The 18724-nt window shown below is 46.0% G+C and overlaps 1 protein-coding gene across 1 annotated transcript in view; it reads right to left on the bottom strand.

Annotated features, from left to right (window-relative positions):
- Positions 1 to 17952, bottom strand: part of SEC63 (SEC63 homolog, protein translocation regulator) — a 94893-nt gene extending 76941 nt beyond the window's left edge. Inside the window, exons 1-3 of the mRNA XM_074990781.1 lie at positions 17761 to 17952; positions 2437 to 2536; positions 1396 to 1510 (exon numbers count right to left, since the gene is read on the bottom strand). Coding sequence (XP_074846882.1) covers positions 1396 to 1510; positions 2437 to 2536; positions 17761 to 17884 — 339 coding nt within the window. The 5' untranslated portion in view covers positions 17885 to 17952. The remainder of the gene's footprint in view (positions 1 to 1395; positions 1511 to 2436; positions 2537 to 17760) is intronic.
- Positions 17953 to 18724: the final 772 nt, after the last annotated feature.

Genomic DNA, 18724 nt, shown 5'->3' with positions numbered 1-18724 from the left:
ATTTCACTGCCATGAAGGGACTCAGGGGTGGCTGGATTTACAGCACTCTTCATGCATTCAGGCGAGGGATGGGAAAGCACAACAATCTCTCTAAAACGTAGATATGGCCCCCAATGCAGACTAACAGAATCCAATTCTACATACATGGGACACATTAACACTACAAGTGCAATCCATATGAGCAACCACTTAAAAGATTAACTGTAAGGAAATTTGCATGTGATGCATTCCCTTGCTGCAAGTGACTGACATTTCTGGTTGTGCCCCTATAAACCAGCTGAAGTACCTACTGCTAACAATTCTGTGGAGCTTAATATAAAGGACAAAGAGCCTGAACAAGACTTAGATATATTGTACCATTTACCATACATTAAGAATGGTCTAGAACTGGGATTCTCAACCTGTGGATCGGAACCTAAACACGATCGCCATTAGATCTTCTAAGGGTCACTGACTGGGCAGATCCAAGCCACATGTGGCTCTTTAAGAAGCCATTTGCCGCTCCTGACACTCACTCCTCCAGCTCCCAGTCCCTGCCCTGATGCACTGAAATGGAACTCAATTCAATTGGTTTAAACAGATGGAAGGAAGGATCCCGCCTTAAACCAATTAAGCTGAGTCCCATTTCAGTGTGGCGAGGCAGGGAACTGCCCATGCTGCAGGTGGGGAAGGGAGTAGGAGGGCTGGGGGGAGCCCAGCAAAGGAGCAGCAACACATGTGAGAGTTCAGGTGGCGGGGTGAGCTTTTTGGGGCTACAAGTGGTTTAAGCCTGGGGGTGGGGAGACCAAGATTTATAAAAAGAATTTTTCCTAGGGGAGAACCTCTCCTCTCCTCCCCCTACCCCTGGTTTTGAATTGTCTTGAGTCAAAGTCCATCACTGGTCTACAACATAAGAGGCAAGCAGATGTGAACCATATAAAGCTTACCCCACCTGCATTACCAAAACAGCTCCACAACTTTCAGGTGCACAGAGGACTTTTGGGAGCCTTTACAGCTCAGACTATTGTTTGTTGTAGTTCTGCTATGTTCCCAATATGCCTGCAGCCCATACCAGTCTGATTCTTGCTCTGAATCCTTTTCAGAAAATGCCTTAGCTACTACCATAGCACAATTCATTCAAAACAGATAATATTGACATCTCTCTCAGCACGATAAATAATAAGGGCATCAGAAATTTTAAGGGACTACAGTATTAAAGCTACAAATTAAAAATTAATGTAGTGGAGCATCAGCAACTACATGATACACGCTACCAATGTTCAGAAGATGAAAGTTAACTGGATTTTGTGGTATGCTTTCATCCCTCACAGACATCCTCACTATTTCCCCCAGCTTACTTTCACAAATAAAGCAAATCCTAATATTCATTACCCAACAAAGGCACCTCTTACTTACTGGATCCAAATGTAAGACTTCATAAGGGTTGTATTCTTGATATTCTCTGTCTGTTTTGGAAACTTTGTATGCAAGAAACAGAAATAGTGCCCATCCAGCAAGAAGAATTACTTTCCTGTTTGGAAAAAATATGAAGGGCAAAGAAAAAAAAATACACAAAATTCACTTTACTTCTAATCAAACACTGTACAAGTAATTTGAGAAGATCATTTATATAAATGAACTGAAGGACACCATATTAAATAATAAGATCCAAAAAACCAACATCTAGAATGAATGCTCTTAGTTATAAAATGACTTTGGATGCCGATGGGTCTGCTGAATGAGCAGGCTTTTCTATTACCATTTACACAGACAAGCAAAACAATGACAGTTTCTCCATTTCCTCACCTCTCTGTCCCCACATATGAAAAAAATCTCCCCAGACGAACAGCACAGATTAACAAAAAACTGTGTCTGCTCCTTATTTACGCAAAATATTTTGCGCCCAACTGATGCAGGTACTGCTTTAAAGGAAAAACAACATACAAAAAAAGGAACAGAACTAAACAGCTTGGAAGTGAAGGGAGGAGGAGATGTGAGAAAGGGTAACAGTTGGGGAGACAAGATGACAGACATCATATTTATCAGAGCGAACTACCTGAATACCTTTCTATGCAGTGTATTTAACCGACTATCAATAGCCTTGGTTAATTTGAATTCAAAAGAATCCTGCTCCATTACTGACAAGATCCAGGTCAAACTGTTGATTACTGTTGTGGTCTACTAGGTTATCAGAACAGGAATTTAAGAAATTGTAACCCACAGTGGCTTTTCTCTGAATTTCAAGCCCTACTAGATATAAATCATTAACAATTTTTCATTATGCAATTTATTTAAAAGATTTTAGTTATCCCTTTCTTTCAAAAAGTTGCAAAAGCTATTACTGTATTACAGAACTAGTTCCAGCTGCTTCAATTAAAACATGAAACGAATGTTAGAAAAACACAAAATACAGTAGTATCCTCATTGAGAGAAGTTACCCAAATTAAATATACTTACTTTATAGTAGGAATTATGTTTTGTTGTGGTTTTAATAGCCGCAAACGATACCACAGACATCTTCCATACACTTTTCTTAAACTTTTTAATCGAATTTGCTCTGCAAAGAAAGTTACAATGGCTAGTTAAAATGCAATTAGAATTTAGGGGAAATGAAAATTGACAAGTGGATAGTGTTACATCTTGAGTTTTGCAGTGCAAGCCCATTTCAAAACTTAAGAGTTTCATAATCTAAAAAGCAATAGGGGAAATAGATCTGTTTTCTTGGCAGCTGAGCAATACCAAATTTGTAAGTAAAAGTTTAGCTTGGATTATTCTACGTTACCTTCTACAGGAACAAATTATGTTTTTTCTGTCAATCATGAGATAATAATCACTGAGATGTAGCTTGTCTATTACACGCCCAATGTGTCACAATTGCAATTTTAAAGCTAGTCAACTCATTCAAATCATTTTCCCCCCCAATACCAGATGCAGTTTCTTGAGGCAAAGAAAAGAAGACAGTATATGAAAGAGGTATTTTCTGAGCGAGGCACTAGAAAACGAAAAACCTTCTACTGTTATTTTCACCTTTGGGTATGTCTACACTAAAAAGTTAGATCAAATTTATTAATGTTAAGGAGGCACAGGTCCTCAACTAGGCATATGAGGTCGATGGAGTACATCCCCAGTAGTGTGGCTACCTTCAACTTTAGCAGCAATGCACCACAAATGGCCACAGGTCCTGTTGCCCATCTGTATTCTGGATTAGGCTCCCAAAGCCTGATAGAACAAAAACATTGCAGCAGGTGGTTCAGGTACATATCAGCCAACCATACTGTGCTCATCTCCTTCCTTCCTCCTTACTACAGAGCAATAGCAAACAATCATTTTGTACCCTTCTTTCCCCCAGGTTTTATCTGTGAAGATGCCATAACATGGCAAGCATGGAACCTGCTCTAGTGCAAACTAGCTCTGCTAGCATTTGGAATGTTATATAGCCATTTGTCCAGAGCATAGCCAGGACATGCCAGAAACTAAAACTGCTGTATCTACAAGAATAAGAACATGTGTCTATATTCAGATTAGCAGAAAAGAAAGTGGAAATGATTAAATGTGTCATATTTTAATTAATTTTATTTTTGCTGATAAATTAATATTGAACAACTAGTTTTGTTAGGCTGGAGTTATTCCGATTAGCTATTTTTATAAGTGATTATTTTGAATTTTCCCTAAACTGCTGGTTCTCAAACTGTGGTCTGTAGATGCAGGTGGGGCGTGAGGCTCAGGGCTCACCTCCGCCCAGTCATGCCTCTGCAGCAGGGAATCCATGCTGGCATTTCAACCTTATTGCCCCATGTGAGGCTGTAGCACCAGCCCCAGCTTTCTGCTGCAGGCAGCGCGGCAGCCCCAAGTCCCACCAGCTGGATCTGGTGGGGAGAGGGCTCCGTGCATTGCCATTCCCGTTGCCACCCCGACTGGGGGAATGCAGTGTTGGAAACCCCTCATTGGAGCGTTTCTCTACCGCTTCCATTGGTCAGAACTGCTGCCAATGGCAGCAGTGGAGGGCAGTACCTGACAGCAGCAGGGAGTGCAGAGCCAAGTAGGTGTCCCTGACCCTCCTCTTGCCCAGCTCTCCACCCCAACCCCAGTCTGCTCCTGTACTCTCCCCCGCCAACCTGCTCCTGCACCTCTTCCCTCCCAGCTCTTCCAAAGCTCTGTACCCTCCCTCTTGGCCAGTCTGCACTCTCCCCCACCAGCCAGACACCCCATCTCCAACCCACTGCTGCACTTTTCTTGCCTTCCAAACCCTGCACCCACAGATCTCTCCTGGCCAGATCTCCACTCTCAGTCTGCTCCAGAACCCTACCTCCCACCAAGACCCCTCCCATTCCACTCCCTGGAAGCCCTTCCCCCACCCACCCGCCCAGGTTTCATCTGAAAACCTTTGGCCTACCCTTGCACCACTCACCTCCTCCAGCTGAGATGGGGCTGTGCACGGAGCCCATGGGAACAGCAAGAGGATGAAGCTCAGGGCTGCCAGAGCCCAAGCTGATCCTGCAGGAGAAGAGGGGAGCCAGGGGATAGTGCTGGCTGTAGTCCTCCAGCCTGCACTCATGCCAGTCACAGCCACTGCACCTCCTATCTGCTCCCAAGGCTGCAGAGAAGCTTTCCTCTGCGTGGATGTTAGCAGCTCGGGGAGGGTCTGTATTAGGATATTTAATCCACTTCAAATTGTACATACGATTGACTATAGCAAAATTCTTTAGTTGGGATTTTTAACCAGATGGACAGCCATGGTCTTATACTCTTTAAAATGTACACATGTTCATCACTGTGAGTATTAACTTAATGATGGAACTCAAGTCTATTACTGGATTACTAACTTGGATGATGCAATCTTGATTTCAATTTATAGCATTTTATTTTCAGTTTATCTTCTCAACTTTCATGTCTTTTAGATTTTTTTTAAATGTTTTGGCTTCCTACTCCATGACCTCCGACTTCCCCTTAGTTCAGTAGAGGCATCCTCCCCTCAGCTGCAGATCGTCCCCTCAATCCATGCATTGTCTCATTCACGATATACCGCAGTCCTCAGCTATCTCAGTTTATCAGCATGTAACCGTTTCAGCTCTGTAAATCCTGCACAACACAGAGAAGACTAGCATACATAGTAATACAGAGCTGGACATGTGGGGGACCTACTTGGGGGGTGAAGAGCTGTGCAGGAAGCAGACAGCTGCCAAAGCTATGCTTCAGGTCACTAAGAACGAACCATGTGATGTGCTGTCCCATTATTTTATGGCTACTCCTTAAAGCCTGTAAGGAACATTTCACAAGCTCCAGTATAGTAGATATAAGGTCTTTCCTGTGACTGGCAAGTTACAGAGCTGTTAAGTAGTGTCCACACTGGCAAGGCACTTAAGCACACATTATCTCTGCACTCACTGCACTCTAGGAAAACCACCTCAACCAGAGGCACAGTGCTTTCTGTAGCACAGCTCCAGAGTTGCAGTACCAGTGTGGACACTTCAATTGTTTACTGTGCTGTAACTGGCCTCCAGAAATGTTCCATAATCCCTCCAATGGACACTCTGCTCATTGTTTTGTCTTCAGCTGGTTGCCCTGCAGGCAGGCCTCTATCTCCTTTCAGAGCTCTGTTTTGGACAGCCTGCTTGCCATGCCGATCTGGTCTGTGAGACAGAGCAAACCATTTAGGTAGAGCACTCATGCTGTTTAACGTAGAGACAGGCATGTGCGTGCACTGCGCAAAGAGACCCAGAGGAAGGCAGAGCAAGATGTCAGGATTTTAATCTCCCCTTGCCTCAGGACAGGTTGTTTTCTGCCACTGTCTGAACTTAAAATCCAGTGTTTTTGGGGGGGGTGTCAACATGCTCTCTCTCCTGCCCTAAAAACACATGTGCACCCCCTAGCACACTCTCCCACTTCCCCCCACCCCACACACACTTCAGTTGAAAAGCAGCTTTCAATGTAGCAGGATGACCATGGAACAATGAGATTTGGAAACCTGCATCATGTGACTGCCGGCCTCATGTGACATTGCAAACCCTTCTTATAAGGCCCTATGGTCGGCTGCACTGTGCGATAGCTACCTCTGTGCCATTGCAAGAGCTGCTAAGGAGGTGGATATACTTCATGGTCAAAAGGTACACAATCCAGACACAAAAGTTTTTTGCAGCACTCTGTGAGCAAACCTCTGACTCCCAGAACTGTACATCTACCAGTGTAGACATACTACACTTACATAAGAATACTTCTTGGTGCTCCAGTAGTTTTTTTGAGAGCAACAGATCTCAATTATCTACACTGAGTTTCATGAGGACCTTGCCAAAAAAAACCCACACGCTGTTTGTATACAAAGAATACCTTTCTCTGTCCTTATACACCCTGGAATAAACATCCTGAAAAGGTTCAAGGGAAGTTTTTTTTTGTTTTTTTTTTGAGGGATTCATATCAAATGACTCAGGCATCATACTGCCTGTGAGCCTATTTCCGTAGGACATGACTGTTCTTCTCTTCAAGTGGTTATAAAGCCAAGCAGACCTCTGACCATACCTCTCTCTGCAACTAGGTTATAAGTACACTATTACATTACTTGCTGGAGTTCTGAAGGAAAAATCCAGCTGCCACTAACCTCAAATGGATAAGACAAGAAAACAGGAAGTGTCCACGTTATAAGACTGGCTGCAAGAGAAGACATCTTTCTTTGCCATGATATGGGTCTAAAAGCAGCTCCCTCCAACTGCAGAGGACAAAACGTCTGATGTTGAAGCTATGCAGTCATCACTGAAAGCCCTGCTAATAACTGACAGTATTGGAGAGCAAACAACTTACCCCAGTGACGAGCAAAGTTTTTACGCTGGGCCCCCCTTTTTGGCTCTGCAATTAGCCAGGGCCCTGCAACCTGTCTAATAAAATCCAAACCAATGGAAATTTCAGTTATGTTCCTATACTTTCAGCAAGTATAAGACAATAAGTACGTAAAATGTGAAAACTTCATCAATCAGTATATAAATGTGAATATACATACATAAAAACAGTAACATTACAAAATTTTAATGAGATGGAGAGTACTAGCTATCTGTCTAAAAAACTATCCTGATGTTTCAAAACCCCATCCCACCCACTTCTCCAGCTTGTGGGGTGGGAGAGAAAACAAAAAACAAAAACCCAACAGCTCCCTACTGTTTAAAGAGCCCGCTCACCCCCACCCCTTTTCTCCAGCTCTCTGGAGGAAAGTTAAACAAAAGAACAAAACAAACGATCAACATAATTACATTTAAAAATAAAAGCCTGAACTTTCTCCAGGAAGCTGAACAAAGAATGTCCTGGTAGAAGATGACTCCCACTCAGCTGCCTCTGCACATGTACCACCCAGCTTGCTCACGCTGCGAGACAGGAAATGATTCCAGCATTCCCAGGGGATGGTATCCCCCCGTGCGGGCAGAGGATGATGACAACAACAGGAGGGCCGGCAACACAGATCCACCTAGCCCAGAGAGGTTGCAGCAAAGCTGCAGAGTCCCCAACAGGGGTGGGGGGAGGACCATCAATGAGGCCAGCAGACAGCACTGCCAAGCTGACAGAAGCTGTGGTGAGGCAGCGGGGTGGGGGGAAGGTGGGGAGAGAAGAGCCACTTGTGCTGTGCCCTGCTTTTGAATTTTCACATCCTCCCATTTGTGCACCCCTGGCCTACCCTATGGCAGCAGAAGTTTGAATATAAGCAATCCTACTCCAAAGTACATTTACAGAAAGTGTTGAATTGACCAGGAACTCAGTTTTTCCCCTATGGTTTTCTACAGGCAAACAGAGAGACTTATGAGCCAGCCCATTTCTCCCACAAGGAGCTACTTGTCCAATACTCTTAATGAACCCCAGAACCCCAATACTGCCCCTTTAGACCAGTTAAACTCAAGAAACACAATACTCACCCAAATCCAGCACTATCCAACATAAATTCCCCATACTTTCTACTTCACACATACCCTACTGTATCAGAAGCATCTAATGCAGCCTACAGCAACAACCTGGGCTACTAACTGTCCTTCCAACAATGAATTTTAACTCTTCCCTTTCCACTTGTGGAAACAGCTCCACACCCTGATAAGAGATTTAGCAAGTCTGAACCGCGAAGAAAGGTTAGGAAATCTGGGCATGTTTAGTCTACAGAAAAGCCCACTGAAGGGGCTGTGCAGGTGCTCAGGGCTGCAGCCACACAGAACAGACATCAGCATTCCCTGTTATCTCAGCGCTTGGACAGCTGCCCGGGAGAGATTCATGAGCCACCCAGATGATTAGCAGAGTGCTCACAGCCACCCGCAGTGCACAGCGTGCGTTTCTATAGGTGGTGCACATCTGCTCATGCCCTGGTGCACACTACAAAATTTATTCTGAACAGGGATGGAGAAAGATTAGTAGGAACACTGACAGGCACTCTCCCCCGTGGCCCCAGAGTGGCCAGAGGGTGGGGACGGGGCAGGGAATCTTCTCTTCCTGATAGCCCCCAGACAGCCTGAATCCCAAACCCCTCATTCCCAGCACCACACCAAAACCTGCCCCCCCCCCCGGATGGAGACCTTTCTCCCTCCCACCCCAACCTGCTGCCCCAGCCATGAGCCCTCTCCCGCATACCTCAACTCCTCATCCTTGTGCCTGTCACAAAGAGCTCACTCCCTGACACACCCTAAGCTGCTACTTCAGCTGAACCCCTCACACATCCTGAGCCCCTCACCCCTGGTCCTACCAAGACCCTGTGCTCCCAGCCAGAGACCTCACCCCACCAGTTTAACCCTCTGACCCAGCCCTGAGCCCCTTCCAAAATTCTAAACTCCTCCATGCCACACCTCCCCTACAACCTCCATATTGGTGCTCATATGATAATTCGTTCTTAGCATGCACAAGAAAAATTTTGAGGGAAGCACGGCCAGGGAGTGACCCTGCAGGGAGACGCATTTATTGCTTGTGTTGGGAGGGCCAAGCCAAGAGCTTAGTTTTACAACCCATTCACTGATACCTACAGGCCTGCATGCAACATTACTAAAGATCACAAAGGAACAGAAACAGCTGCCCACAGTATGCTCCCTCTGTTCCCTGGAGCCGGCAGGAGCCAATGGCACTTATTTGGATACACCACAGGGTCAGTCAATGTGCTGCAAGTTAAGCACCTACACGGAGGGGGAAGCAGTATTTGGGCCTGCTTGGTAAAGAAGTGTTAGGCATACAAAGCCATGTGGGCATTTCATGATGGTGTGACAGAGCTGTGATTATGATTGAGGACATCTATAATTTTACATCCTCTAATGCTTACAACCTAAAGGAGGGGCCGCGCATGTTCCTCCAGAATCCATCATTTACTGAAGAGCTGTATATAATTAGCAGGGTGTGACAAATATGGCAATTTCCTGCAATACCCTTGCAAAACCTTACTCATTGAATTATGTTTTGCCTTTGGAGTTTATTACATTGACTATGTCTTGAGAGCCAGGACTGCATGTACTCTCTCTAAGGGGAGATGTGAACACTGGGAAGCACTATGAACTTCAAAGGACTGTGCTCAACAACATGCTGGGAGAGAACAGATATTTGGGAGAAACAGCATCAAGTATTTGTCTGCAGAATCTCCGGAGAGGCAAATTCAAAGTCCAACCTCTGGTTTGCAATGATGAAAGCTCTAGTTTGTCAAAACATACTACTCTGAACAATGGAAGTACATGACCATGGATGTTACTGGACCAAAGTCCCCACGTTGGGAGGCTATTAGGGGGAGGGCCAGCTGGAGCCTGGCTATGCTTGCCTCTCTGACTGGAGCCAGCCTCCATAGGGCTAGGGCCAGGACTGCACCTGTGATGCCCATGGGGCTGGGGCTCAAGCTGGCACCCGTGGGGACATGGCCATTTCCATGTCCAGTGCACACAGGGCCAGGGCCACAGAAGCAGCCTGGCCAGGGTTGGAGCAAGCCTCCAGGTCCGGAGCCACCACCTGCACAGCCAGGGAGCACAACAGGGCTTGTGTCCCCTGCTGGAGCTGTCCTCTACAGGGCCACACCAGCAGCCTGGCTGGGGATGAACCTGGTGCCCGATGGGCTGGGGCTGCGCCGACAGTCCAGCTACAATCACAGCCAGCCCTGGGGGGAGGCCAAGACCAGAGCCAGTGCCCCAGGCAGGGCTGGATCTTGCTTACATAGAGCTGGAGCCGGGGACAGGGCTGCACTGGCAGCCTGGTTGGTGATGGGACCTGGCTATATCCAGCACCCACGGGGCGATGGCTGCAGCTGGCAGTGGCACCTGTGGGGCCACACCCAGCAGTTCAGCTGGGGTTGGAGCTAGCCTCCACTGCCAGGAGCCTGAGCATGGCTGGCAGGAGTCAGCCCAAGGTCTGGGGACTACAGTTCTGAAGATGGGAGGGCAAGGACAAAGACGGAATCAGCAGCAGGGAGGAACAGCAGGCAGGGTGGCAAGAGGCAGTGGACCTCCCTTCATCTGGCAAATTCCTTTGTCCGGGACCAGTCAGGTCTCCAGGGTGCTGGATGAGGGAGATGCTGTCTGTATTAATGGAGTGATGTAATTTTAACTGGCTTCAGTTAGATTCAAGCAGCACAGATAACTTCCATTGTAAATTTCAAGATGTGCCTGCAGATGCCCTTTCTGAGGATCTGAGCTCTGCTTTGTGCTCAGAAGTTTTTCCTTTCCATCAAGAGATCATAGCAAGTGACTAATATTGAAACTGCTTTAATATACGTCCATGGGCTGATCACCATTAAGCAAAAAGACATCTTGCTCCTCTGTACATTATGCATCTACTTCATTTGATATTAGCCTCTGCTCAGCCACAGAGGGGGAAAGAAGTGACCCTACTCTTGAATGTGCATTTCTTGTACAGAAACTTAAAATGTGTTCTAAATCTATCATATTTTAATCATACTCTTACAAATAGCAAACACTGCAAAACCTTAAACAAAAAAATCTCTATTCTTCAGTTTGTTGGCTTTGTGCCTTTCACAGCACCTCACATCTAATCCATTTTGCTTTCTGGTGCACAAGGAACGCACTACTAGGGCAATGGCCTCAGTAAGCACATCAACATATTTTTGCTCAGGCTTTGAAAAAAAAAACCTGGTTAAGTTAACAGAAAGAGTAGCAAAGCCAAACAGAGTTTGAGGACAGGTTAGCATCTCTTTCCCCAGACTCCATCATGACTTGGGGAGGACTGGCACAAACCCCCTTCAACACTGAATGCTTCAAGGGTGGCTGGAGGAATTCGTTTGGGCAGTTTACGGCCCCCTTCATCTTCACCACTCAGAAGATTCCGTGGACTCAGATAGCTCCTGGCTGCTTGTGATGGAAAAGGAAAAGTAAGTGACCCTTCCATCCCGCACCCCTTTTTGAGACTGTGAAAAACAACTACATAGCAGCAATTACACCTGTGGCATAGGCCAGAGGTCTGTGATCTGTGGCTCTGGAGCCACGTGAATCTCTTTAAGGACTTCTTTGTGGCTTCTGATGCTATAACTACAAAAGTTTAAAAAAAAACGATTATTTTTGATGAACGGTGAACATCTCAAACCCCAACAACGAATAAGTCATATCTAAATAGCAAACAACGTGATCTCGAAACATGGGATAACTCCTTTTAATATGTGCAGTGCCTTGTGGTATACGATACTGTATCGGTGTTTTGATCGTGTTACTAATAACGTCAATTTTAAAAAGAAAAAAGAAGCTTGAGGCATTCCTGCTGTGAAGAGCAACATGCATTTTAAGAAAAAAAATTAAATTAAAAAATTAAAGTAAAATTGGTATAATTAAAGTGCGGCTGGAATGACTTCTAAAAGAAGAAAATCGAAGATTAGAACAATTTCAAACTGAAAGGACCCAATCCTTTGGATTAATATTGAGTTCAGCTGGGCTCCCTTTCCGTCATGAGCAATGAGAAATTCATCAACAACAAAAATATGCAACCTCGAGAAGCATTTTCTCAAAAACACGTTACTTTTGCCAAACAGCATCCAGCTGGAGATGTCCGGAAAAAAAACCCATGAAGGAGTTGCTATGCAAATCAAAGCAAAGTAAGAACATGTTCGCTAAATAGGCAAAATCACCAAGTCGCATAACTGAAGCTAGTATTGGGGCAACTCAAGAGATTGTGAAATGAGGAAAGCCATTCACAGGCACCGACTACATAAAAAAGAGTGCTTTATCAGAACATCAGAGCAGTCGTACAAGGATTTCAAAACCAAAAATGAAATGCTTGAGAAAATTAGAGATCTGCCATTGTCTGCAAAGATGGTGAGACACAGAACTCTACAAATGGCCACAGGCATCACCAGCCAAGAGATTAAGGACATTAATACAGCCATGGGGTTCTCTCTTACTTGTGATGAGTTTGTGGACATCCTGCCGTAAACACGTATTGCATCGCAAATCATTGTAATGCACTGTTCTTACAGAGGTTACAAAAAGTATGATTTGGTGTTAGATTTGTTAAGGATTGTCTTCTATTCACATGCATTACAGCTCTTGAATTATCGAGTTTTTAACAAAATTCAAAAAAATGGCTCTTCTTGATAATTCGGTTGCCAACCACTGGCATACGCCAACCACTCAAAGGGGTAGGGACAAGAAAGGTGAAGTACAGTTGTAGCAGAAAGCAGCCCTATCCTTGCCTCCATCCTGCATCCTGGAGCCCCTCTAAGTAATCAGGCTGTTAGGAGTGGCAACTAACTGCAACAAGATCTGGACTGAACACACATACTAATGTACATACGCAGAAGTGGCCAATTCTCTGAGACATACTTTCCCCTTCCTGTGAGCGCACAAGTCCAAGGTTTTAAAAACTGGAGGAAAAGGAAAAATACTAGAAAGAAAAAACATGCACAGTAGTATGGGATGGGAGTAATATCCCAAGATATACCTTTCATTATACACACTTGACCATGTATTTCTTTCTTATAAATTGCCTTTAAAATGTTCACTGTGTCCCTGGAATGTACTGCTAACACCAGGGGTCAGCATCCCCCAGCACAGCTGCCACGAGTGGCACGCAAGCCGACTTTCATTGGCATGCCAGGTGGAAGCTCAGTCCCACCCTTCCTGGCCCATGCAGCCAGAATCTTGCTGAAAGGCATACCACCTGTGGGATAACAGAAGACCAGCTAATGCTACCCACCACCTAAATGGCAAAGGTCTGCATCTTAATTTTTCTGATGAAGCTATTTTAAGTTAGCTATTAGTGACTTTTAAAAGTATCACCAGCACTCAGACCGTACATAGTCAAAAGGTCAAATTTCAGCACTCCACCTAACAAAAGTTGCTGATCACTCTGCTAGACAACTCTGAGGTCAGCATGTCATGTGCTAACTTCTTCATCTGAGCATCAAACGCTGGCAGGGGTGAAACGACCCCTTATGCCAAAGAAACTATATGAATCTGAAGTATATCGCTACTCATGAGATTTTTTCCAATCAGCTTTACATTAACCTAGTAAGAATAACTCATTAGCCTTCATATTTTTAAAAAATAAAAAAAACAAATCTATTACCTGGGGCTTTTCTTTACAGACCATGTTGTTTCCTATAAAGCTTTATGAAGAGAAGATCAGAGCAATTCAGTTGCTGGCATAGGCTACAGAAATATGCCATTAAAATGCTCCAAATGTCATTGGAGAGAGATAGGCCTGGTCTACACTTAAAAATTAGATTGAACTAGACACTGCACTCAGGAATGTGAAAAATTTCACACTGAACGCTGTCATTAGGTCAATAGTATAGACACAGCTAACCTGACAGAAGAATCCTACCACTTCTGAGAGGTCGATTTATTAAATCAACTTCAGTTGCTGTAGGAAACATTTACATTAGAGAGCTACAGCTACATCATTGTAAGCAGAAATATGTAGAAACCAAGAATCTATTGTCTTTTTATGGTCCCCTAGCTACACATCACTGAAATGCTTCAAAATCTTTTTCTGCAATATCACAGCAGAAATGGACTGTCATGTCCCAGTTCAAAGACTGAGCTGAATCACAAATGAGGTGGTTGTATTTATTTTTTTCCATGCATGTAACAGCATTATGAAAGATTTAATAAACAATTCTTACCCTAAATATATCTAAAAATGTTGGTTTCTCTAGAGATTTAATTCACATTGGCTCTTGAGAAAAATATCTGACTACACTTAACTGAAGAACAAATTCATAAAAAATGAGTACACACACATCCATAAACTATTCATATGTGGATGCACCCAAACTGCATTGCGAGGAATTCTCTAGCAACACTGTCCAGGTGTACATTCATTACCCGTTTTACATACACATTTATATTGATGTTTTAACCAGAAAAGAAATGGGCAATTATCCCTCCTCAGTCATAACACAGAAACTGTATTTTTCCCACTCTGATAAGCAGCAGAGACCCCTATGATTGACAGACTCTGTTTTCTCATTTACTGTTTTTTCCTTTCAGTTTACGTTCACCTCCCCACCCGAGATGGTCCAATGTTTCCATGCACTTGAACCACTGTCCTAAATATTGTTGATCCAAGTTAGCTTGTAAGTTTCTTATTCTCTGTAAGAGTCCTTATTCTTTACACATTACACATCACAAAATGTATAAGGTTAAGATGTAGCCATAGGTATTTTTAGTAGAAGTCATGATCAGGTCACAGGCAATATACAAAAATTCACAGCCCACGGCCAAATCAGAACTTTTGCTACAGATATCCTTTACTAAATCTTAGATGCTCTTCGGGCCTTGGAGGTACCACTGCTCGAGGGAAGGCTTCACTGCAGTGGCTGGCCCCTGCTTCAACAGAAGGTGCTGACTGCCCTCAGCCACCTGCTGCTTCAAAGCATACCAGGACCACTGCTCCCGAGGCCTCCAGAATGGCCCCTCAAGACCACTACGTCAGTGATGCCCTCTGGACCACTGCTGCTCCAGCAGCCCCCCGGCATCAGCCACTACTTGAGCAGTCCCAGGGCCAACTGCTCAAGTGGTCCTGGAATCAGACACAAGGGCCTCTGCAGCTGCAGAAGTCATGAAACCTGTGATCTCTGTGACTGACTTGCACCCTTAACTATTATGCTTACAGCACACTAACCACATTTAAAACTGCAGGCTGCAATATCGTGACCCAGTGCATACAAATGCTTACGTGTTATCAAACAGGTAGGCACTTATAATCAAATTGTGTTTCACTGATTACAGGGTGAGCACTGTCAGTCTTACATCACTTCAGTAAAGGACACATCAGCATTGCAGGCCAGCCAGTATATTAGCCAACAACTAGACTTAACGCGCTTCTTGTTCTTCATCTGCTTCCCGGGTTTGAGACTGAACCCTTATGTTAACCTGTAACCAAACTGTTTGAAAACAAATCCAAAAATATCAATGGACTTTGAAGGCTATTTATCCATCCCTTCAAGCTCTTCTGGTTCTATCTTTATTGTTGCCTTTAAAAGGCAGATAGAAAAGTAGATAAAAACTGGCTTTCAGAGTTTCCTAGAGCTGCACCACATTCAATTTTGTAGCTACCTCATTCAATAGTATCAGAAATGTGGCTGTATTAGTCTGTAACTTCACAAACAACAATCAGCAAATAATTTTTATAGATCATTTTAAAGATTGTCTTACATCATTTTAAAGACCATTTTAGAAACTTGCAATAGTTTACTTTCTTGTTGAATTTTGTTTACAGCAATCTTAGCAGTAATATCTACCATAATTCTCTTGCTGAATGCTGAAGAACAGATAAGAGAAATAAGGACAACCCAGGAAATTACAGGTCAGCATAACTTCTGTATCAGAAAAGATGGATTCCTTGATTATTTGCACTATATTTAATAACGAGACAATCAGGTGATAAGTAACAGCATGGATGTGTAAAGAACAAATCATATCAAAAGAAATTGATAGTTTTCCATATTAGGATAACCAACCTTGTGTATAAGGAAGAAGCAGTTGATGTGCTATACCTAAATTTTAGAAAAGTATATGACAAAGACTTGTATCACCTTCTCATTAATAAACTAGTGAAATGCAACCTAGATGAACATACTATAAGGTGGGTGCATAACTGATTGGATAACAGTCACCACAGAATAATTATCAATGGCTTACAAAACATGCTGCAAAGATATAGCAAGTGGGGTTCTGCAGGAATCAGTTCTGTTCAACATCTTCAATCAACAATTTAGGTAATGCCACAGAGAGCATGCCTATAAAGTCTGCAAATGACATGAAGCTAGGAGGGGTTGCAAGTGCTTTGGTGGATGTGATTATAATTCAAAATGATCTGGACAACCGGTCTGAGGTCAATATGACGAAATTCAATAAGGACAAATGCAAAGTATGCCAGTTTGGAAGGAACTATCAATCTCACATGTATAAGATGGGAAGAGACAGTCTAGGACAGTGGTGTCCCAAAGAAACATCACAATCGCCACAGCCCCACCAACCACACACTGCCCCCTCCTAGCTGCCACCCCCACCCAGAGCAATCAACAGAGCTGTGCAAGCCACAGCTGGAACTGCTGCCACACGTGTGAGCAAATGAGCCATGACTGGACCCATGCAGCAGCCCACCAGGGCCACAAGAGCTCACGGCTCAGAGCTGCAGAAGAAGCCGCCTCCCGCACGTGCTTGTCCCACCAAGTGGTGTGGCATATGCACAGAACATGTGGAGGATCCTCCATTTCGCCACATTGCGGTTTTCCATTTGCCACATGGGGCAAATGGGAAGCATACTGGACACCATGGGTCTAGGAAGGAGTACTACAGAAAGGGATCTAGTGGTCACACTAGACCTCAAGCTAAAACAGAGTCAACAGTGTGACAACTGTTGCAAAAAAAATCGTCCTGGGACCTACTAACACGGAGGTGGGCAAGAAAGCAATGGCGGTTCACAAGGGTAGCCCCTGGTGGGCCATTGCTGCTATATTTACCTGTGCCTCCGCAGGTATGGGCAATTATAGCCCCCACCGGCTGCAGGTTGCTACTCCCAACACATGGGAACTGTGGGAAGTGGTGGGGCCTGGGAAAGGGCACATCTTCACTCTTTATAAAAGACTGTACTCTTTATGAAAAGACGTGAACATTTACAAAAGACAAGGGGAATTCAATACGGATTCTCTAGTTTCCCTGCACTCCACTTTCCTTGTGTCACGGTCAGAAGCACCGTATCTGTGTGCAGCTCCTGCTGTCGGAATGCCAGTTCCTGAACAGCCCGCTCCCACTAGGGCTGGAGAAGAGCAGGGAACGAGCGGTACAAAACCAGAACGGAGCCCAGAGACGCTCAGGAGAGATACCGATCTATGAGCAGCCTCCCAAAGGAGGCAGAGACGGAGCCCCCAACACCCGGGACATTTAAAGGTCACCTGCAAAGAGAGTGGGAGAGCGCCGATCTGGGCGCGTGCCCTTTCTGTCCCCCCATCCCCCCGAGCTTTCGGGGGGTCACAAAGCCGGCCGGCAACGGAAAGGAGCCAGGGAAGCAGCCACACCAGGTTGCGCCAGCGCGGGGGGCCGGAGCAGAAGAAGCTCTGCCCCAGGCCGTTGGAAGCGCTGGACTTTGCGGCTCTCTCCGCCTGACGCCCCCCGGGTCCGGCACTAACGCCACCAGCCCCGCCACCGGACGTTTCGGGTCAGGGCACCTCAACGAAGCTCCCCCTCCGACGCGGCCGGCTCCCCCGAGCGCCCCGCAAGGAAGGGGTTTCAGGCTGGCCCAGGCCCGCTCTCCACCCCGGGGAGGGTCCGCTCCGACACCCCCCCCAACCCCGACTCCTCCCCAGGCGGCGGGGGCGCGAGACCGCCATGGCCAGGCCCGGCTCACCCGCGTGCTGGTCCCGCGGCCACAGGTAGTAGGTGGCGGGGATGACGATGAGCCCCACGAAGCTGGTGAGGAAGTAGAAGAAGGTGTTGCCGCTGTCGTCGTACTGGAACTGCTGCCCCGCCATCGCCGCGCGTCCCCGCCAAGCTAGACGTGTGCGCCCAGCATAGGCGTCCCACGCTGCGTCGTGACCTCACAAGAGGAGAAACGCGTCCGCCGAACGTCGCCGGGAGAGGGGCGTGGCTGAAGCGGAGCGAACGGAAGTATCGGGAGTAGGCGGGGAAGGGGGAGTGGCCGTCTGCCTGTCACGTGATTGACCCTGGTGGCTGGAACGTGGCGAGCCCCGGGGCTGGGCGTGGCTGGGGTTGACAGAAGGGAAACTCGCGGTTCTGGGCGGGGCCTCTGTGGGGCCCAGCGTGCGGCTGCGCGGCAGTAGCTACTCCTGGGTCAGACGCGAGGCTGTGTGGCCGTGGGTGCTCGCCGTTCTCGGGGTGCGTGCTCTGGGGAGCAGGAGCGGATGTCGCAGACTTTTCCCTTCGTTTAAATGGCTCCTCTCCAGTGAGCCGGAGCCGGAAGGAAGGCTCCGTTCACCGCCCAGGCGTTCCCTGGGCCCAGGGCCCCACCAGATTCATGGACCGGGAAACCTGGTCCTGTGCACTTGGCCTGGTATTACACAGATCTCATATTCCAGGTTCCAAAGCTAACCCTTCTCTTTTCACCACAGGTGGGTGAACCCAGTGGACGCCATTGTCCACTGGCGGGGGGGGAGGGCGCTGATTTTAGGTGGCTATGTTCAGGGCATCTTTTCTAGCCTCTAGCAAGGGGAGCAGAGCAGATCCTAGATAGGGCTGCTCAGTTACAGATGCAGCTGCCAGACTGTTCTATCATCTCAGTCTTTGAAACAGAATTACTGATACATCCACCACCTACCTGCTGGCCCATGACTAAAAGCTTCCAGTTTTCATAG

This window comes from Carettochelys insculpta, chromosome 3 (assembly GCF_033958435.1).
Source record: "Carettochelys insculpta isolate YL-2023 chromosome 3, ASM3395843v1, whole genome shotgun sequence".
In the NCBI taxonomy this organism is placed as follows: Eukaryota; Metazoa; Chordata; order Testudines; family Carettochelyidae; genus Carettochelys; species Carettochelys insculpta.
This window is presented reverse-complemented; position numbering and strand designations above follow the sequence as displayed.